Source organism: Cyrtonyx montezumae, unplaced genomic scaffold, assembly GCF_038088225.1.
Source record: "Cyrtonyx montezumae isolate F1298 unplaced genomic scaffold, pur_monq_1.0 scaffold_29, whole genome shotgun sequence".
In the NCBI taxonomy this organism is placed as follows: domain Eukaryota; kingdom Metazoa; phylum Chordata; class Aves; order Galliformes; family Odontophoridae; genus Cyrtonyx; species Cyrtonyx montezumae.
Genome location: NW_027072033.1, coordinates 10,073,533 through 10,096,701, shown reverse-complemented (window position 1 = coordinate 10,096,701; position 23,169 = coordinate 10,073,533). Strand labels below are relative to the sequence as shown.

The following is a 23,169-nucleotide window of genomic DNA, read 5'->3' as shown; positions in this document are numbered from 1 at the left end:
AAGGCTTCATTAGCAAAGCAATCATCAGTGGGTCAATTCTTCTTTTCTTAATTATGGTGAGATTACATGTGGGGTCCTTGACCCAGGTCTGACTTCCCCCTTGTAAGGAAGACGCGGATATATATATATTTATATATATAATTTATAATATAATGGGTGAAGGAATATCTGTTGGACTAGGAGAGGGGCAGAGTGTGCTTGGGCTGTTCAGCTTGGAGAGAAGAAGACTTGAGAAAGACTTTAGCAATGTACATAATGCCTGATAGAAGGAAATGAAAAAGACTGAACCAAACTAAATTTGGTGGTGCTTGGTGGGTGGATGAGAGACACAGGACATAAATGAAATAAAACATTTTCTTATGCCAGTGTAGTGAAATAAATTGCATGTAGAAGTTGTGTAGTTTCCATATTTGTAACCATTCAAGACAAGACGAGGCATAGTTCTAAACAGTGTTCTGGCTCTGTTCTGAACCTTCTAGCATTTCTTTCTGGACCATCCGCACACTCATTTGAGTTGTACCAAGAAATCTTGGGCAATACCATTTCTGAGTTCTGTGGATGAAGTCTGCTGTCAAGTTTTCTGAGGGTAAGAAACCTCAGTAATTAACCCAATTAAACATCTCACTCATTTGCCAACTGCAAGTTGACTATTTCAAATTCTTAGTTAGTAACAATGGGTAGGTGATGAAATTTCAGTTGAATTCTGATCAAAACTACTTTCTTATATAATTATTATTCATTGAAATTTAGAAAGCCCATTTTAGAAACCTCAAGATATCATCAGGTCCACCCTTCTGTGGGAAAAGAAACTCACGTGTCCATTTGCCTCTTGAAAACTTGTAAGTGATGAGGATTCTGCCATGTACTTGGTAAGGCTGTTTCAGTGACTGATTATTCTCGCTGCACCTAGTAAAGCACTCCGGGTGTGTGACCATGTTTATATGTCAGTGTGGTGGGCAGTTGTAGGTAGCCAGTACTGCTTCCTTTGTGTTCTAAACTTCAGATCATTTGTTTGAATGATCTTACACAACTAGGATTGTTTCTGTAAGAGGCACTTTACAGTGGAACAAAAAGCCATGCATGAGTACAAGTTGGATGTTAATAAAATGAATGTCCGTTTTTTGTTTTGGTCCTAATTCTAGACTTGTGTTTACATTGAATGGAATAATTTGCTGATTTCTGAGATTCATATACTGAAACTGGAAAAGTTTGCCCCTACATCATAAATTCATTTCATTAAAAACCTGTCAAATATACAGTTGCTGCCTGTGACTGTAACTAAATAAAATTATCAACCAGATGCTTGGGAAGCATAACCAAGACAGAGGCAGATGAGTGAAATAAAAATGGTAAAAGGAAGAAAGAATGAGACGGGAGAAATAAAAAGAAATGGAAATGGAACATGAACAGAAGACAGAAATAATTTAGATTTCAAAATGTAACTTGAGTAAGTTTCAGTGTTCTGTGTAATATAATGACGCTGTGCCACGTCTTGATTTGATTAAAGCTCATTTTAGATAATCCATTCTGGATTTCTGTATTTCCTCAGAAGAATGAATATTTAACTCTTACTTCAAGGAGGAGTCATTTCAATTTACATACTGGAAAAGAAACTTTCTAGGGAATTCACTGCTTAAGATGTGTGTTGAGAAAGTCTTGGTGCATGGTGGCAGATATCTTGATACGCAAGTGTTTGCTGCTGGTTGAATTGTGCTCACCAGCAGATACCTGTAAGCCTCCTGTGTAGTATAATCAGCATATTTTTCGAGTATAGTTCACATGTAGGAGATCTACAAAGATCATTAAGTTCAACTGTTAAAGGCTAAACAGAAGAACAGAAGTTTAAGCACATGAATGAGGACATTGTCTAAATGTCTCTTGGACACTGTCAGCTATGGGGCTTCAACCATTACCCTAGTAAGCCTGTTTCATTGTTTGACCTCCCCTGGTGCAATTTTGTGCCATTCCCTTGCATCCTGTTGTGAGTCACTGGAGAGATGAAACCACTGGCACCTCCCTCTCCACTTCCCCTACTCAAAAAGTTGTAGAGAGCAATGACGTGGTCTCTTGGCCTCCTTTTCTTTAAACTAGACAGCCCACGTGTCCTCAGTGTCACCTCACAGGACATGCATTTCCAGCCCTGTTAACCTGTGTCCTCTGGATAACTGCAAGGACTTTAACATCCTTTTCATACTGTTGAGAACAGAACTGCACACAGTATTCAAAAGGAGGGTTCAGTGATGCTAAATATATTGGGGCATTCACCTCTTTTAACTGAATGTCTGTATGTTTTCTGCACCCCAAAATGCAGTTTGCCCTTTGGTTGCTGGGTTGCGCTGAGGTAATGGCACTGGTATCCCCAGGTCCCTTCATGCTGTGTTGCTTTTGAGACACTTATCCCCATATGTACAAAGCTTACTATTGCTCCTAGGTGGAGAACCCCACATTTTCCATTGCTGAATTTTGTGGTGTTGATTGTCCAGTGCTTCAGTGGGTCCATCTGTAAGGTCTCCTGTCCTTCCAGGAAGCCAGCAGTACCTTCCAGTTTAGTGAACTTGTTAAGACACTCCACTCATCCATCTAGGTCATTGATAAAAATGTTGAGCAGAACTGGTTGAGGACTGAGCTCTGCAAAACACCTCTGTTGACTACTTTAACCCTTGCTTTCTGGAATACTACTGTAAATGTTTAAGGTGTAAGAAGTAAAGGAATTCAAGTTAGGCAGACAATGTTAGGCTTGTTAAATAACCATTTCCAGGTTATTCTTTTTGCCCTTGTCATTATCTTCAAAGTGCAATGGCATGAAAGTGTGGAGATTCTGTGTGGAGCCACAAATTGAACTTAGTGATCCATGTGCTTCAGTTCTGACTTGGGATGTTCTCTTGTTCTCTGATAATTATTAAAGTGAAGCAAAATAAATGTTTATTGTAAACAGTGCGGATAGATGTGAATGTTCACATAGTATAATGTCCATCAAAATACAGTTCCGTCTGTTCTAAATTGAGCTTATGTTGTGGTTGCATACTACTCTCAGTGACCAGTTGTTAAATACTGGAGTGCATATTGGGCTATGGGATGATGCACCTATAAAATGAAGAAGAAAAGCACGTATTAAGTGCTTTAAGATACAATACCACTGTCAACATCTACAGAAAAACACAGCAGCTGATCTAGTTTGCTATGTTGTGAATACATATTCTTGAAATTAAACCTACAAGAAATGAGTAGAATGCTCGTAAAGTTTATATAAGTCTCAAACTACTAATTCTGGCAGATTACAGATTTCCTTTTAAATTTCATGCTTATAATTATGAATTGTTCTAACTGTATTCTGCGTGTGAACAGAACTGTCTCATCTGTGCCTGCCTGCCGTGTCTGCTTATTGTCATTGCAATGTAACTTTTTGGGAAGTAAAAATGCTGTCAAGACTGATTAGGAATTACTGTGCTACAGCTTTTTTTGTGAATGCTTAGCAGTGGGAAAGCTGGCAGTGGAAAACCATCATTAGTGATCGAAGAGTAAAGTAGTGAAGCTCTTTCTTGCATCGTTAGTTGAAAGTTACTGTCTTGGATCATTCATTGTCTGTCCACATACACCCTTTGTCATATATTGACTATAAGTCTTAGCGTAAAGTAAGGATTCCATGGGATAACCATTACTTCTGGGAGGGGAAATACATGCAGGATGAAAGCCACTGTGGCTGTAATTGCATAGGATTTCTAAAGTAGGATTTGGATATTTGTTTCTTCCCAGTCTTACCTATTATCCTCACGATAGCATTTGCTTCCACCGTAAGTTTTACTTCTGGCCAGAATGCTTTTTAATGTGGACAGACCATCATGAAATCACCTTCCGTTACAAGTCTCTTGCTTCTGTAGGTTGATGGCAATATCAGGTTTTCTTTTTTTATCCAGGTTGGACTGCAGTCAGTCCTTATACTATATCAGGAATATGTAGTCTCATGAGTGGAGGTCTGCTTTTCACCAGCTTGATAATTCAAATGCCTGAAGCCAAACCATGTATTTCAGTTGTTAACTTTCCTATTCCTGTATCAAAATACTGCTTATTTTGTGTTTCTGTTTGTGTTATCAATTAATTCTCATAACTTGCAGCAAAATCATGGCCTCTGATATGTTGTGTGTAGATTCTTCAGTGGTTTCTTCAGATAAATAAAGTTTCTTCAGCAATCTGATGACTTCCTACTTCTGTAATAACAGCGTGGATAGTGAGTAGCTCCAGTAGAGGAGGAAAAAAACCAAACAAACAAAATCTATTTGAATGATTTAAGGTATTTGAATATGTTTATCCTGGAAACCTTTTGTAAAAGTAAATGGCTATGTTAATATGTAGAGTATTTGACATTTTATTTGATTGGGGATTAATTGCTTTTATTTAGCATAACTTTCTCCTTATGGTCTTGCTGCTGGAAAGTAATGCTCCTTTTGATGTGCACAGTAAGTTTCAAGTGTAGCAGTTTTTTTGTAGATTACAAAAGCAAACATAAAAATATGTAAAAGTGTGGTTAGATCTCTAATTGTCCTCATTGTTCATGGATACTCTTACCTGTTTTTTTGTTGCTTTTTTTTTTTCCCTATTAGATCTTGGATATGAGCAGTTTAAGATAGCAGAAAAGTCTCATGGTAACTGGATCAAACTGTACTTAGAGGGGAATAATTCTGAAATACTCTTAAATCTGAGCAAAAAGGTCCTGAAACAATATTTGGAGGCCTTGAAGTCTCTGAGCTCTTCACTAAGCAAACAAGTGGCACAGTATGACATGTATTCAATGATGGTGGGGACTGTGATCATTATGGAGGTAAGAAAATAGATATTTTTGTGAAAAAAGCTAAGTACATAACACGGAAATACCTGTTATTTGACTATTTAGTGTATTTTCTTCAGAATTACGTATTCTAGGGTCTGTATTTGGAAGATGAACATAGTACTCTAACTTTTAAAACATTACCCTTTTAAATGATTCTAGAGAACTTCTAATACAAGCTCTATATGTCTTGGTGTAACTTGGTAAATATGCACATCACAGATCACAGTGTAGCTGGGATTGGAAGGGACTTTAAAGATCTCCTAGTTCTAAATCCCTGCCTTATAAAAACCAAAACCCAAAAACAAACAAACAAACAAAAAAACTGCAGTGAAGTTCCTACTTTTTTCATCTTTATTTAACAACAAACACACTCAGAACAAGCTAAATCCTATATGGCTGAATTTTTTACTCACTGTTCTGAGAATTCTTGGTCCTGATAAGTTGGTAGTTCTGAAACAAGTACTTGCTGCAAGAGGCACAGCTCCCATTCCATATCTTGTAGGAGTAAAGATAAGATACGATAAGATGAGATAAGATTTCTGGAATTTTAAGTGGTTCTTTGCAATTGATAGTTTGGGTGAGTCTCATGTGCTGGAAATAGCTGCTGTGGTAGTGCTTTGAAAAATATGCTGATGAATTACTCATATATTCAAAATGTGCACTTACAGTTTAGGTGACGTTACTGTCAACTTTTGTGAAAATTAGCATTACTCCCTATGATGGACATACCTTGTATGTGTACAGTGCTATGTGCTTACAGGGCTGTATAACTATGCATCTAGTTCTGTTTAGAGCCTGGAACGGATAACAGGAGATGAGTAGCTGTTTTGTATTTGAGTCTCTTCAGCCACTGCATAGAAACAGAAACACTAGGTTGGAAAGATCATCTAGGCCAACCATCCTCCTATCACCATCCCTACCCACTGAACTACTAAATCAAATCCCTTAGCACCTCATCTAAACGCTTCTTGAACAGCGCTAGGGATGGTGCCTCAACCACCTCCCTAGGCAGGCCATTCCAGTGCCTGACCACTCTTTCAGAGAAAAAATGTTTCCTCAGGTCTAATCTAAATCTTCCCCGGCACAACTTGAGGCCATTCCCTCTCGTCCTGTCATTATTTATCAGGGAGAAGAGGCTGACTTCTCCCTCACCCGAGCATCCCTTCAGGAAGTTGTAGACTGTGAGGAGGTCTCCCCTGAGCCTCCTCTTCTCCAGACTAAACAATCCCAGCTTCTTCAGCTACTCCTCATAAGAACTGTGCTCCAGACCCCTCACCAGTTTCATTGTCCTTCTCTGAACACGTTCCAGGGCCTTTCTTGTAGTGAGGGGCCCAAAACTGAACACAGCACTCGAGGTGTGGTCACACTAGAGACGAGTACAGGGGGAGATGATCACCTCCCTGCTCCTGCTGGCTACACTATTTCTAATACAGGCCAGGATGCTGTTGGCCTTCTTGGCCACCTGGGCACATTGCTGGCTCATGTTCAGATGAGTATCAACCAACACCCCGAGGTCTTTTTCTTCTATACTGCCTTCAAGCCATTCTGCCCCAAGCCTGTAGCATTATGTGGGGTTATTGTGGCCAAAGTGCAGGACCCGGCACTTGGTCTTATTGAACCTCATCCCATTGAGCTCAGCCCAGCTGTTCAGCCTATCCAGATCCCTCTGAAGGGCCTCCCTACCCTCAGGCGGATTGACACACCCTCCCAGCTTGGTGTCATCTGCAAACTTACAGAGGGATGATGATTCCATAAGTGCAATTTATCCTATATTTTAAATGAGTTGAATATGTCTAGGGCATTAATAACATTGCATTTGGTCAAAAGAGCTAAATATAGATCTATAGATAAATACAATTTGATCATTTTAGTATAATGAGAGCTTTGTTCTAATTTTAAGTCCTGCATTAAAAAATAAAATCTGAGCCAGTATGATATTGTGAAACATAATGCTTTCGATTTTGTGGGAGGTATAATGTAAGTGAATAGGCTGCTGCAGAGCATCACAGTTTTTTTTCAATCTATTTTATTATATGTAGCTTTAATGATGGGTAAATTTTAGATGGAAGTTTTCACAAGTGAATGATTTGAGGTTGGCTGTGCTCTGATAGAATGTTTTTTATTTAGATTTGTTTTAATCTTGCCCTACCACAAGCAGATTGAGCTCATTTTTAGTACTAGGTACACATGTGTACCTCTTGCAAAACACCTTTCCAGCAAGCAGCTGGATTTTCTCTTTGCATGCGCATGGGTAGCAGAAATTGCTAATGAAGGTATTCATCTTCATTGGTACAGTTACCTGGGAGCAAACCTGTAATTCTAAGTGATAGGTGTGCAGGTTATAGCAAAGCAGAAGTGAAACTTGTAAATCGAATTAAGGTAAGGAGAAGGACAAAAATAAACACCATGACAATTCTCAACCTCTAAAAACAGTGCAGACTTTTGTGATGAGAATTTTCCCAGGCCTGGGAAGCTACTTGTCTCAGCAAGAAATCTGAGGTAAATGGCTGCTAGTGCTCTAAGATGAGCATGTCATTTTAGGCCTTTACAGGCTATAAATAATGAGTCAGATTTGTTTATTTAAGAACTATTTTGGTATTGAGACTTAGTTCTGTAGGGAGTTCAAACTTTTACAGTGAAGGCAGATCACGCTTGTAGTCAGTTGCAGCAGGTCAGGAGGCACTTGGTAATTTATTAAAACCTGATAAACTGTGTCCAGACTCTTATTTATTAATTATAATAAAGGCACTTTCTTTGTTTTGTCCCCTCATGTGATGAAGTCTTACAGCAGTCAAACCACCCAGCATAGTGTTTTGTATTTTTTTTAGATGGAGTATATATATCAAAGCAACATAGATAACAACAGCATGATAATCTTTTTGTATGAATTCTGGCTGTATGCCTTAGCTAATCCTGATTCTTTGCCTGTCAGTTCTCTGCTTTTTTTTCCTAGGTTTTGTTGCTACTTCTGCTCAGTGTGCCAAAAGCTCTGAGCAGTCAGGCAGAATTTGAAGTGCTCCTTTCCCCTCCGCTCTTCTCTCTGCTGTTTTACTTGATGTGTCTGATGCTGTGTGCAGTTCACGTCATTGTATGCACATCAGCAGAAAGTTTATGCTATTTCTGCAGTATGTCCTGGTTGACAGCACTTGGAGTGATGATGCTGATTTCTGTGCTCATGTGCAGTATTTTATCTGCTGCTGGGAAGATTCTTGAGAATTCCAGACTTCCACTGAAGGTGAGACCATTCACTATTTATGGTTCAAAATGTTTTGCTTCTTTTGGCATACTTCCAAGTGAAGTTTTGTGAAAGATTTTTGTGTGGGTGCTTAGGGGAAATGTAGTTTGTAATGTAATTAGAGTCATTCAAAATTGTGTCGTAGTGTGTCCACTGTGACAGAGATGTTTTGGAACTGCAACTGATGCAAGATGTATGTATGATATTTAGCAAGAACATTTCTTTCAAGCTAAAAATCAGATTTTTTACTTATACAAGTATGTAATTGTTGTATTCGATGTAACTGAAAAAAGCTAGTACTGAGCAGAATATTGCAATATTTATAACTGTACGCTGGAATTCTTGAGGTTAACTATACACTTAAAGTTTTTTTTGAGAAAGTCTGCTAATTTTTATTATTGAAGATATGCAAGTTGGAATTTATCATTTTGTTTCTGTAACTTCTGAATTTATGTCATTCTCTCTAAGTCACTGTATTTTTCTGAGAGAAGCCTTGGGCTGAAGATAATTTCATTCAATTTAGCCTTTTCTGGGTTATATCATGAGATGAAAGTTTTCCTTTGTAGAAGGGGAAATAATTTGACCTTGAAGTAATAGTTCATAATCACTGGATTGTGTAGAATCTTAATGTTTACTTGCTGTGCAACAGTAAACAAAAGCAACTGCAGCAAACAAACTCATCTTGACACTTTTTTTAGTTTTAATAAACAGTAAGAACTGAAAAATGATGATGGCCTATACCTACATAAAGTTTACAAGTTGTCCAATCTAAATGGATCAAGAACAGTGATGATATTCTCTGAGCAACTCAGTCTGTTTTTGACATGAAGTCTTTCTTATATACCTAGGAATGAGTTAGTTCTCTGTGACTCCCACTACTGTAGGAGTGGTGGGTGTTAGTGGTCTCTTATCTTTACTCTCATTAAAGATAAGAGGAGGACTAGTCTTCAAACAGCAGTATTGCATTTCGAATGGTATTCTACCTATCTGTGAAATCTCTTGAGAAAGTGAGCACAATACTTTTATTGCCTGTCTAAAATAGAGCTTGAAGTCTCAATAGGAGAGGGATATGGTGCAAATAATGTTGTCCTTTACACTGAAGTGCTAATCTCGTTAGAGGCTAGTGCTCTGTGTTTGCCTTTAGAACAGATGCCTGAAGACCCATTTTCTGTTATTTTTGTGTGTGTATTTCTTCCTTCATATTCAAGGTTATAACAAGTAAGCTTGAAGAAATATGCAAAATTGTTATGAAACAGCTTCTGTTAAGTTTTTGTTGTGTGGCTTTTTCTTTTTTGCATTTGAGATGAGGCTGACCTCTAGGGCTGTTGGGACAGTATTTTTGTCTGCTTTTTTTTATGATCCTCTTCCAAGTTTTCTGCCTTTAAGGAATATGAAATGATCTTCTTTTTATTTTTATTTTTCCCCAGTGATTCATGAGTTCTTCATATGAGATAATGTTCTGTGTGGTAGTGATTAAATTATGCTTTCTCTTCGGACAGTTTTTTTACGGAGTTTTGTTTCTGTGGTCACTGAATGTCTGTTAGCATCTGTTGGATGGACAGATAGTGTCCATCTCAGGTTGCTCAGTTTTGAAGATGGCAGCCTCTTAGTATTGCTGTGTAAACATTTTCTACTCCTGCATTTCTCTCCTTCAGGAATTGTCAGGGTATAACAGGATCTTACTAGGGCTCCTTTCTAAAAAAACACTTGTGAACTGTAAACCATGATGTCTCTTGAATGCCAGAGTAAGATCTTCAGCTTCACACATCCAAACACTTGTGCCAGAATGAACAACGCATTGAGTTGATCAAAGAGTATGTGTATACAGTGTAGGTCTTTCACCCCTGTTAGCCTTTTGCTATTTGGTGTAACCCAGAAAACTTTAGAAAAGTCATTTAGTCCTCCTTTGAGTGAGCTTTGACTCAGAAATTTTGAGGCTTCCCAGACTGTGGTAGTTCTTCAGGGAATCTGGATGGAAGGGTCAAGGCATAGTCTTTTCTCCTTCCTCAGCATGGATCAGTTTTTCTTTCAGTGATAAATTTAGAATAGGTTCTTACCATATACTGCTTTACAGATATGAGCTCTGTGTTTTCAGTTTGGCATGAGTCTTAGGGTATCATCCCCATCTGTTCTTGGCACATTTACATCCTTGCTGATGAGAGGCAGCTGCTGATGAACTTCCTGCAGGTGGCTTATACACTGCTAATAAAACTTCTCTGTCAGTGATCACAGAAAAAGCTGCAAAATGCCCCGTAGTATTCAAAGGTGGATTGAATGGTTTTCCTTAGGAAACAAACTAATTGTTACCACCCTAAAGGACACAAATAATTCTGTCAAGGAACACATGAGGTATGTGTGAAAAGCATTTATCCATTCTTTCTATTTCAGTTGCCTTCGTTCCCTATCCTGATTTTCTTGTTACATCTGTCTGAGAACCAATTGAGCAAAAATAGATTGGATGCAATATGCTAGATATTATTTCTAGTTCTGTGTCTTTGCCTCCAGCACCCTACATTCTGCTTATAAGAAAGCACATCATCTGGAGCTTTCTCCTTGGATGATGTAGAACTGTAAGCCCTATACTTTTTTCCTTTAAGATGGAGGATTCAGCAGCAGCTTGTCTGCTTTTCCTCTGTGGTACCAGTTGTTCAGGCTCATCTGGAACTTAGGAAGTGGGAAGAAATTTATTCATGTGTAAAAACTGATGTCACTGGCTATAACACTTGTGTCATTTTAGGAAAGTGATTGTATAGTGTCTTTTGGACATGAGGATGCTTATTTTTCTCTCACCTTGGAAAATACCTGCATTTGGCTGTAAAAGAACATCTATCTACTCAAATACTTCTTTCTTAGACTGGAAAGGTCAGGGAATGTGTGAAATTGGTGCATCGTGAATCATACACATTTTCTGCTGTCTTACCTAAGTGGAAGATCAGCACATACCAGCATAAGATCAGCTGCTTCAAACTGATAAGAAATGAATGACGAGATTTTTCAGCAGTTTTCGAGATCTCCCTCACCCCCAGATGAGAGGAGATGCAGGTAAAAAGTACTGGGGCTATGTTTTTTCTACATAGGGCATTTTTGAAGATCTGGGAAGCTGAAATATGTCTTATGAAGGCAGACCTTGGAAGTTGTTTTTCATCAACCCATCTTCATCCCACTCCATAAATGTCTGGATTAGTGGATTCATATCTCATCTCATAGTCAAATAAGCTTTTCTATCCCTGTTAACGTCCCAGAGCAAGTTTAAAATACGTTGCATGTTTGGTTAGTAATTGTCTCCATTCCCAATCTGTAAAAGCAGTGACCCTTTATTTGATTTACATTTTTCCAATTTCGGAGCTGTTGGAAAGATGCTGGTGGCTTCTTGCAGGTAGTTCTTTATACAAAGATAGAGCCTGGGGAATGTGAAAGGGAGCAAAGAATAATCCGGTGTTGCCTCTGTTGTGACTAAGATTGTGAGAGATTAGTGACATGTAATTGGAGGGCAATCAGTAAAACACATGCACAGTTGTGTCCCATTTTCCATCCTTTTTTCCAGCAGAATACTTAGACTTCAGGGTAGAAACTGATTGTCTGTATATAGTCTGTCAATCTTGAATTTCTTCTATTATATTTAGGAGTAATTTATGCTAAAATATGTCTGAATCCAAGTGTCCATGATCTGTGCACCTCCATAGTGTCAATCCACATGTGTTTTCCGCATTTGAAACAGTTATGAAATCCTGCTTTTCAGATGTCAGAAGAAATACTAAGTCAGGGTCTTGCCATTTGAGAATGCTAAAAGCATTTTCTAAGCTCATGCTATATGGTAAACTGCAGGTATTTTAAAAGCAATTAACAGTTGTGCTGTTAATGACTTCAGAGCTTTTTTTTTTTCTTTAAATTGTTTCCGTTCACATCTAAAGATTTTTTAAAGTGCATCTCATTTGTAATGCTCTTTTTTTTTTTTCCACTGTAACTGAATATAGAAACTGATTACCAAGTTCATGAATTTTCTGAAGCCCAGTGCAGGCAGTGGTAGCATCTGCTTCCTGACAGTTATTTATAGGTTCTGATTACTATGTTTCTAGCAGCACTAGTCACTTCTTTTAATGACACTTAAGGCTTTAAATAATTCTGCAGCCATTTATGAGTAGTATAGGGTATCTAAAAATGTTAACTTCCTCACAGGATTACTCTAATTGCACAGCAGTTTTTAAGTACAGTATTTACTACTGCTTAAAAATATAATTTTTTCCTATTTCTGATAGAAATCGGCATCAGTAGTTTTACGAAAATAGAACCCATAAGTTAAACTTGTCAGATACAGTTCTGAAAAGCTGTATTGTGCACTGTTGTAACATTTTTTCATTACTTAAACAAAATGTTCCCTTTTATTTTAAAGTACTGTGTTCATTTTAGAATGTTTTTTTTCCTTCCTCTGTGCACTATTGCCTACTGACTTGAAAGGTAAAATATTTTATTCAATCATACCTAAAAATATATTTCATTAAAAAAATATATATATATATAAAAATATATATATATGAGGAGGAGAAAAAGTGTGATTAGATGATATCATGTCTGGGTAGCTCTTAAGAATGACCCCAGACTGCTATGAAAGCATATCAGGAGCAAATGTGGCCTGTGGGGAAGTCATTATTAGAAAACAAGACTGAATGCAGATAGTTCAAGTATCCGCAGTGAGTTAAATGATGAGTGTTTAAATTTTGGGTGATGGTGGATATGAAAAATAAAATGTTCCACATCTAGAAACTGATTTTAGTATTTCTCAGGCATGGTGAAATGTGGAAAGTTAACTATTGTGAAAAGAAGGTTTTTACTATCAACTGAACAGAAAGTACATAACTGGAATTGGACCTGGAAGGTTATTTACCTGAGGTTTTATTTATAAGTAAAGAAAATTTGATTTCCATGTACAGGGGTGCATATATTCCATTGTTTATTGGCTCCTGTGCAGGCTGGCAAAAGATATTCAGACATCTGTTTCTGTATTATTTAGTTACTAATGCCTGTATGTCAAATATTAAAGCTATCATAGCTTGGCACATGAGAGGTTTAAATTGAAAACCTGTACTAAATTTGTGTACTGGGACAGTGGTGTGAGTCTTTTTTTTTTTTTTTTTTTTTTGCTATCTAGAGTACCTGCTGGGTTCCTGAGAGATGAAGGTGTTCAGCAATTAGGAGCTGAGAGTAGTGTATATAAAGTTGGACCTACATTTATGTGCCTGTAGAACAGGACTAGAAAGTAAGCACAGTCCAGGTAATCTAAGGATAGTCTACATAAAAAAAAATAGAAGCTAACAACAAAAACCCTTAATGATAGTTCCTCACATGTCACAGCTCATTTGAGGGATTACCTTGTAAATTTAGAAAACCTCAGTAAAGACATTTTCAGTATTTCTTAGACCATTAAGACTCAGTATGATTTGCAGGATAGTTTTTCAGCTTGCACAGATTTGCTCAGGTGATTAACTCTGGCCTGAAGTGTGACTTATCAATAAATGCTGTTGGACTTAACCTTTTTATGTGAATGTAGGAGTGTATTTTTTAGTCAGGCATAAAATGTGGACTTCTGACACGGACATTTCTCACTAATACCGTAATTTTTATGATGTTGCTGCATTTTCCTGTTGATAATGCATCATTTTCTTTTCAGTGTATGAGCCTACTGTTCTGACAAAGAAAAACTTGTTTTCCTGTTGGTGCTGAGAACTACCCAGTACAACACAGCAATCCTTATGTAGATTTTGTTTTATGTCTTATAAAAGAGACGAATGGTATTGAAGACTGGTTCATTCTCATTAGTTGAGGAGTTCATAGATGAAGTACAGAGTCATTAAGGTTGGAAAAGATCAGTAAGATATCTAGTCCAACCATCAACCAATCCCCATCATGCCCATTAACCATATCCCTCAGTGCCATGTCTTGAATATCTCTCGGAACAGTAACTCCACCACCTCCCTGGGCAGCCTGTTCAAATGCCTCTCTACTCTTTCTGAGAAAAAAATTTTTCTTCATATCCAACCTGAAGTTGTTTTCCTCAAAGCAAAATCAAGTATTAATGAGCTTCTTAGGTTAAGCATGCTTGTTGTCCTCTCCATGATGCATGTTCTTGATTACTGAACAAAAAACAAAGCTATAAAACATAAGCATAAGCGAGGTTTAAGAATTGCATCTAGATATTGAGGATTTTTAGTGTGTTTATACCCTCTTTCTTGTTACCTGCTCCCAGTTTAATGAGTTTCTGTACTATTGTAATGTAAATGATGTAAACAGTTCAGAAATTGTGGTATGTTGGGTTCATCTGTATGTTCTGTGTGCAATTAATCTCTGTGAATATTCAAGTATTTTTTTTTTTAAGTATATTTGTAAGGTCAACAAAGTGGTTGAAGTATGTACTTGAGGTTAATGTGAAAGTGATGTCAGAGATCTTCGTTCTGAAGTGAAAAGGGCATACTGTGGTTTGGATTTGTCCTTTGTTTACCAGGCATTTGTAATAACAGCATAAGATACACTGCTTGATATCCTCTCACAGAGGAAAGATTAATGAGAATGTAAAATGGTAAATGATATTTTTTGACCTTGATGATATTGGCATTTTTCAGAATGCCTCATGGATACGTAACTTTACTAACAAAGATCTTTTTGAACGCCTCTGGCTTGGGCATTTATTCTTCCTTTCTGTTGGAACCATGCCCAAGTTCTCATACCAGCCTCCAGCTCAGATTTCAAATCTTCTGAGAGACAGGTTTTCCTCCTGCTCATCTAGTTTGGCTTGGGATTTTCTATCAAATTAGACACAGACTCTCATAATGCAGCAGATTAAATTTAGCAGAAGGAAAGATAAACACACTGATATCCCTCCATCCCTTTGGCCTCTCACATAGCCGTACATGTACCAGTCCTTCCAGTTGCTGACACAAGGCCCACAAACTGTGTGTTGATGGAGGGTGCACAGGAAGGCAGATAAGAGGACCTTCGGCAAAATATAGCAGACTGCAGCAGTCAGGCATAGGGCTGTCAGAGGTGGCTGGCAGGCTCCTGTTCTGATATGACTGGCCCCTTTTATCTTTCCTTCTCCTCCTTTCAGTCTGTTCCTCTGCATCCCCATCTTTGCTAGCCTTGACAAATTCCTGAAGCATCTGTTAATAGTAAGAATGCATATCTCCGTGGGCCCCCTCTGATGCTCATCATACTGGTGTACGCTTATTTCCCTGTATCAGTTACAAAGTCCACACTGATTCTCTTCAGATCTCTGCCTGTGTTTTCTTAAAGGCCTATCAGTTAATGGCTGAAGAGTTATAGTTGCCTTTACTGTCTCACTTAGTGCTTACTCATCAGATTTCTGTCTCTGTGTGTTTTGTTAATGGCTTTCCCTTTTATTTCCTCTTTCTTATAAGGTGAGATGGTCTTTAATCTGATGACTCCAGTGAACCAGATGTTCCCACATTTCCCATTCCCTTACACTCACTTTTTAGCTATATAATTGAGGGCAGTGATGATGGAGTACTTTGTAGTAGCAGGTGTGAGCAAGAACTTGAACTAATGGAGGCTTTTGACCAAGAACTCTGGTGGGTTTTTTGTTAGTGTTTTTTTTTAGATATCCACATATGAACCACATATGAAGTAGATTATAGCTCAATAAGATATTCTATGATGATAGACACATTTCAAGATAAGCAGGGATAAGACATAGATTAAATTGTCTGCAAGTAAATTCTTAATTAGAGTAGTGAAAGCTGTCACTATTGTGAGTCGAGGACATCATGGACTTAACCAATCAGAAAACTTATTTGCATCTCAAGTTTGATTTCTGCAAGACTTCCATTTTTACATTGTCAGGGAAATAACTTGCTTCAGCTTTTTTGTCACAGGATGGTAAGGAATTTGAATCTGTTTAGTTGTAACTGAATTTTCTTTTTAAGGTTAAACAGAATGCCAACTTAAACAACAATATTCTGCTGTAATGCTAATAGGCAACAGTAAAATGAACCCTTCATAAATTTGTACGATTTGTCAAGGTAGAAATAACTTGTCTCCTAGTTTATTTCGTTTATTTGTAGGATATTGCAGTTAACACACTTATGCTTAATGCTTAAACAACTTTTTATATGTTTTTACCACTGTTGAATTTTTTTCATTTGCAGAATCCTCTTGCCAGTTCCGGCTGGTCAGAAGTAGATGTACTGATCCTGGCTGGAACAATTGGTCATGTTTTGAGTTTGGGAGCAAGCAGTTTTATAGAAGAAGAACATCAAACCTGGTATTTTCTTATTAATACCCTTTGTTTGGCTCTGTGTCAGGAACTTTGTAGAAATCATTTTCTTCTGAAAGAATGCAACCTTCAGCTTGGCACCACTGTGACACAAAATTTTGATGGTATTGGAGTCGCCTCAGAATGCAAGAAAATAGATATACCAGCAGCAAGTGATTCAAAACTAGGCAAGGCTACATCTTCAGCCGAATTCATAAAAGGATCAGATAGGTGGATAAGCTTAGCAAGTCCATGGATTATTCTTATTTGCTGTCGACTCCTTCGGTCCTTGAATCAGACAGGAGTCCAGTGGGCTCATCGGCCAGATTTTGGACACTGGTTAACAAGGTGGGTGACTGATATATTTTCATACTTCCTTTGTGAAGTAAATTTTTATTATTATTATTATTATTTTTAATTTAGAAGGTTTTGTTGGTTTTTTTTAGGTATGTGAACATTTCTATACAATCTCTGTATTAGAAATTGCTGTAAATACGAAGGGAGTAAACAGTGAAGCAACATAAGAAATTTTTCAGTGCATGAGTAATTCCTCATGTACTATCTTATATAGTTATAGTTATATAGGTTTTATAATTATAGTTATATAGGTTATAATCTTAGCCCTGCACCATGACTTTCCTAATTAATATCAGTTATACACGATAGGATTATCAGAGGCAAAAAGGAAACATTTTCTGTGCATAAGTCAACAGAGGCTGGTTTGGGAAATTAAAAAAACACTTAATAGAATTAAACTTGTAATTTTAAAGAACGAGGTTCTCTTCAATTCCAAATTTCATTAAGTTGTAGATAAACGTGCTGCACAAAGTTTTTCCTTGTCTGTCACAGTCATTTAATGTGTGGGTGGAAAACTGAAAGAATAAAGGGAATTTCTTAAAACTTGAAGTGCAATAGAGAAAAGCTTTTACTTCTTCTACCTTTTAGTATTGTGAAGAACAACTGCCACTATTCAGTGATAGAAAGTACTTGATACTGGAATTGCTTTTGGGATGTTGCCTGGTAGATGGAATTGCAGCACCTTGCAACTGACTCGTCAGTGTTTTGCAGACAGCAGATGGGGAGGCTTTTTGTAAGATAAAAAGATTTCTTGCCAGTATCTTACAATGTGTTGATGAAATGTCATTTATCATTTGTTGATAGAGACATGAGTAAATCAACCAATATGAGACTCGTTACATACTGGCAGCCTCACAGGTAGAATGCCAATTGCTGTGACAGGTGTGAGTGCTGAAAGACAGGGCTTAGGAAGAAGTTTATTGCATTACCAGAGCTTTTCGCCATACCTCCTCTTGTAGTGAGGTAAGGAATTGAGGAAGGAGTGTTATATGCAGAGCTAGTCACAGAAAACTCCTTCAGTGTGATGTAAGTCACTATGTGACCAGTCCTATGGTAAATACAGGATTAACCATGATTCAGTGCAACTTGGGAGGATTTTTTTGTTTTTGTTTCTTTTTAAGGTTAACCTTCAGTTTCTTCCAAAGATTTAGTTGTCACATAACTTTCTGGTCCAGACACCTTCTTCAAGCTCCATTCTGCCATGGAGGAAGACTTGATATTCTTGCAGCTAAAAAAAACTGCATTAATATCAGAGATGTGCTATTGCTGCTATTGTCCCCCAGTAATGGTTACTGATACTTGGAAATATTACTAGCCTTCTAAACATTGTGGACTTAACACCAAAGGTCCTGTACTGGTTAAGTGCACCTTCTTCTCGCCACTTCCTACTTTCTGGTGCTAAGTGCGCCTGTGTAGAGCAGCAAACCCTACTGTAGTGGGGACTTGGGAGCACCAGAGGAAGAATGTAGTCTGCAGCTAGATCAGATGCTTCTAGGGCTTCCTGAATAATAACAAAAACTGGAAAATCCTTTAAGCTCAGCTCTAATACTGTTACTAGGCTGGTGGTTGTCTACACCCCTTTTGTCTTAGACTGTTTTTTCTTTTGTGTAGGAGGGTTAGGAGAAGGAGTATTGTTTCATTTTTCCTACTATGAATTTAAATTTGCGCTCCTACTTGTTGAGATTTCTGATGGCCTACTTATCCATCCTGTTGAAGTCTCTCTAAATGGCACTCAGCAATCTAGTATTCCAGCTAATCTTTCAGTTTTGCATTATTTGCATTGGCAAACTTGAATTCTTTGCCATCCTCGAGGGCATTAAGGAAGATGGCTCCAGTGTGAAGCCCTGGGGTTGCATGCTTGTGAGTGGTCTCCAGGTAGAGTTTGTGCTGCTGATGAGAATGCTGACCACTGGGCAGCTCAGCCAGTTTTCAGTCCACTCTGTCCACTTACCTGATCTGGACTGCATCAATTTTCTGGTGAGGGTCTCCTTCCTGTGTAGGAGAAGTAAAAGCCTTGTTAATGTTCCCGTAAACATCCTTGCCTGTACTGCACTCTTCAATGAGCTAGTCATCGCAGAATTCTATCAGGTTCATTAACAATTACCCTTCATAGAGCTATAACAATCATGTAATTAAAGCTGTATACCTCCTTGGTGAGAAGAGCTGAAGTGCTGGCAGTTACATATCAAAACTGAAACGTACTGGTGAACTTCTTGTTTCCCTACAAATTATAGCTTCATATTTAGGTTCATAGGTTCATAAGGTTGGAAAGGACCTACAAGATCATCTAGTCCAACCATCCTCCTATCACCATCCCTACCCACTGAACTACTAAATCAAATCCCTTAGCACCTCATCTAAACACTTCTTGAACAGTGCTAGGGATGGTGCCTCAACCACCTCCCTAGGCAGGCCATTCCAGTGCCTGACCACTCTTTCAGAGAAAAAATGTTTCCTCAGGTCTAATCTAAATCTTCCCCGGCACAACTTGAGGCCATTCCCTCTCGTCCTGTCATTATTTATCAGGGAGAAGAGGCCCACCCCCTCCTCACCACAGCCCCCCTTCAGGAAGTGGTAGAGTGCAGTAAGGTCGCCTCTGAGCCTCCTCTTCTCCAGACTAAACAATCCCAGCTCCCTCAGCCGCTCCTCATAAGACTTGTGCTCCAGACCCCTCACCAGTTTTGTTGCCCTTCTCTGAACACGCTCCAGGGCCTCAATGTCCTTCTTGTAGTGAGGGGCCCAAAACTGAACACAGTACTCGAGGTGCGGCCTCACCAGAGCTGAGTACAGGGGGATGATCACCTCCCTGCTCCTGCTGGCTACACTATTTCTAATACAGGCCAGGATGCTGTTGGCTTTCTTGGCCACCTGGGCACACTGCCGGCTCATGTTAAGCCCGAGCATCAACCAAGACCCCGAGGTCCTTTTCCTTTCTACATTCTTCAAGCCATTCTGCCCCAAGCCTATAGCATTGCATGGGGTTATTGTGGCCACTTGGTCTTACTGAACCTCATCCCATTGAGCTCATCCCAGCTATTCAGCCTATCCAGATCCCTCTGAAGGGCCTCCCTACCCTCAGGCAGATTGACACACCCTCCCAGCTTGGTGTCATCTGCAAACTTACTGAGGGTACACTCAATTCCCTCATCTAGGTCATCAATGAAGATATTAAACAAGATGGGCCCCGAAAGTGACCCTTGGGGGACACCACTCGTAACGGGATGCCAGCTGGACTTAACTACATTAACCACTACCCTCTGGGCACGGCCCGCCAGCCAGTTCTCCACCCAGAGAAGAGTGAACCTGTCCACACCACGGGCTGCCAGTTTCCTCGGGAGAATACTGTGGGAGACGGTGTCAAAGGCCTTGCTGAAGTCCAAGTAGACTACATCAACAGCCTTCCCCTCATCTACCAGTCTGGTCACCCAGTCATAGAAGGAGATGAGGTTGGACTAGCACAACCTGCCCTTTGTGAACCCGTGCTGGCTGGGCGTGATCCCCTAGTTGCCATGCACGTGTTGTGTGATCTCCCTCAAGAGCATCTGCTCCATAACTTTCCCTGATACCGAGGTCAGGCTGACAGGCCTGTAGTTCCCTGGGTCTTCCTTACGGCTTTTCTTGTAGATGGGATCACATTGGCAAGCCTCCAATCTTGTGGGACCTCTCCAGATAACCAGGAATTCTGATAGATGGCAGAAAGTGGCTCGGCAATCACCTCTGCCAGCTCCCTCAGCACCCTTGGGTGGATCCCATCTGGTCCCATGGACTTGTGGCAGTTCAGATGGAGGAGAAGATCTCTGACTGTCTCTGCTTGGATCACAGGGGGTGCATTATGCGCCCCGTCCTGGACTTCCAGGTCAGGGCAAGTACCCTGTGGTCAACTGCTCTGTCTATTAAAGACAGATGTGAAGAAGGCATTGAGAACCTCAGCCCTTTCCTTATCATCTGTGGTTACATTCCCTGCCTCGTCCAGTAAAGGAGAGAAATTTTCCTTAGTTTTTCTCTTGCTGTTAATATATTTGTAAAAGGGTTTCCTATTCTCCTTTACAGCAGTAGCTAAGTTCAAGCTGGGCTTTAGCATTTCTAACTTTCTGCCTGCAAATCTTGGCCAGTTCTCTGTAGTCTCCCCAAGTAGCCTGTCCCATCTTCCAGAGGACATAGACTCTCTTTTTCTCTCGGAGTCTCAACAAAAGTTCCCGGTTCATCCACACTGGTCTTTTTCTCCTCCGGCTCGACTTACAGGACTCTGGGACAGCCTGCTCCTGTGCCTATAAGATTTCCATCTTGAGGAGCATCCAGGCTTCCTGGACCCGTTTACCCCTCAGGAGCAAGTCCCAAGGGACCCTTGCAACAAGCATCCTGAATAGGTCAAAGTCTGCCCTCCAGAAGTCCAAGGTAGCAGTTTTGCTAGTCATCCTCTTGACGTCACCCAGAATAGCAAACTCCACCATTTCATGGTCACTCTGGCCAAGACAATCTCCAACCTTCACATCTCCTACTAGTCCTTCCCTGTTAGTGAAAAGTAGGTCTAGCAAGGCATCTCCCCTGGTAGGCTCTTGCACCAGCTGTGTCAGGAAGCAATCATCCACACATTCTAGAAATCTCATGGACTGCTTCCTCTGCGCAGTATTATATTTCCAGCATATGTCAGGGAAGTTGAAGTCCCCCATGAGAACGAGTGCTGGCCATCGTGCAACATGTACATGTTGTTTGTAGAACACCTCGTCTATTTCTTCATCCTGACTAGGCGGTCTATAACAGACCCCCACCACAATGTCACTCCTAAAGACCATCCCCCTGATCCTTATCCATAGAGACTCTACTTTATCATTTCCAACCTCAAGCTCTTCAACATCAAAACACTCTTTGATATAGAGAGCTATGCCACCACCCTTTCTTCCCTATCTATCCCTTCTGAAGAGCTTGTAGCCGTCAATCCCATTATTCCAGTCATGGGAGAGGTCCCACCATGTTTCTGTAATAGCCACAAGGTCGTAGTTAGCCTGCCTTGCAATGGCTTCACGCTCTTCTTGTTTATTGCCCATGCTGCGTGCATTGGTGTAGATGCACTTCAGCTGAGACATCTGCCTCACCCCTTTCTCCAGCACAGCCTCCTTAGGCTCTTTACTGGAGAGCCCTGTTTTATCCCCTTTCCCCTTCACAGCTAGTTTAAAGCTCTCTCAATGAGTCCAGCTAGCTCCTGTGCTAGGATTCATTTCCACCTTTGAGACAGGTACATTCCATGAGACAGCTGCATTCCATCATTTAGGTGTATTTACTTTGATCTTGGAGCAAGTAGAAGAGAAAAGGTCCTACAACTATAGCTATAGGCTATAATTGCTTGTTTGGTAATAATGGTATATTAGAAGAGCTGTTACTTTACTAGGCAATGCACCTATTGTCATGCATTTCCAATCACGGGTCTTGTTTTTTAACAGCTCAGCTGTTGCTTTGTCAATATGGAGAAGTAGCTCATTGAACTGGTATGGCTGGAAAAATATCTCAGATATTTCAGATGAGGTGGATCGTGCCCTTTTCTGGTTTACCATGCAACTTAACTGGCAAATTTTCTGCTAGACTACATGGACTAGTAATGGAAAGAACGAGTGTGAAAGTCAGCACTGTTGCTGCTCAAATTCATTTGGAAAAAAAAACAAAACAGAAGTATCTGCATCTTCTGAAATGCAGCATGCATAAACATTTTTTTCCTTTCCATTATTGTCAAACATTGCTTATAAAACCCAACTTGTCTGTCAAATCTGGATGAGAAAAAATTAATGATTCTCAAGCTTCTACTTTTTCAGTCTTAAAAAAAAAATAAATAGCAAACTATGTCCAGGGTGCAGTACTGTAGTAGTCTAAGTGTGTAATTGGAGCGGCCACATTTCTGCCTTCTTCCTTTCACTAACGTAACAGCTTCTGCAGTGTTCAGAAAGCACCATAAATCAGAATCTTGGTGTAAATTGGCTGAGGCTGCTGTGAAACTTTATCCTCACATAAATTACAGGAGCAGTTTTAGCCTAAAAAGAGGATATAATATTCATCATCATGCTAACACATACTGAAGTTGCTTTATATGGTTAAAAGTTAACACTAACAGCAAGCAGCATTAAGTGCACAGTTTTTGGACATAAGTGATATATCTGGGTGGGGTTAGTTCTGTCATGGGCCTGAAAGGCCTCACTGAATGAGCTTCCAAAAAATTAGTCAATGAATCAACTAAATCTCTGCACATCCTCTAGTTTGTGAGTGTCCAAACTCCTATTAGGTTAGCATGCTTGCATTTCCTTTGGTTACAGGTTTTAGTGTCTTTGTTGCTTCTCTTTCACAAGGGAGCAGATTGGTAGAGGTGTCTGTTTCCCTAGAGTTTTGATCAGAATTGAGATGATGTATTTCCTTTGTAGCATAAAAGTTAGTGATAGGCTGAGTTGCATAAACCATTTATTTCTCTTCCCAGAATGCATTGTAAGCCTGTAAGGTTGATTGTTA

At 39.4% G+C, this 23,169-nt stretch overlaps 1 protein-coding gene across 2 annotated transcripts in view; it reads left to right on the top strand.

Annotated features, from left to right (window-relative positions):
- PIGG (phosphatidylinositol glycan anchor biosynthesis class G (EMM blood group)) overlaps nucleotides 1-23,169 on the top strand; it is an 84,492-nt gene that overhangs the window by 14,975 nt on the left and 46,348 nt on the right. The window contains exons 7-9 of one of the 2 annotated variants that reach the window (XM_065740667.1): nucleotides 4,599-4,816; nucleotides 7,779-8,060; nucleotides 16,217-16,671. In XM_065740667.1, the coding sequence (XP_065596739.1) occupies nucleotides 4,599-4,816; nucleotides 7,779-8,060; nucleotides 16,217-16,671 (955 nt within the window). Of the gene's footprint in view, nucleotides 1-4,598; nucleotides 4,817-7,778; nucleotides 8,061-16,216; nucleotides 16,672-23,169 lie in introns of those variants that run through there. The other variant, XM_065740666.1, reaches the window with a different exon arrangement.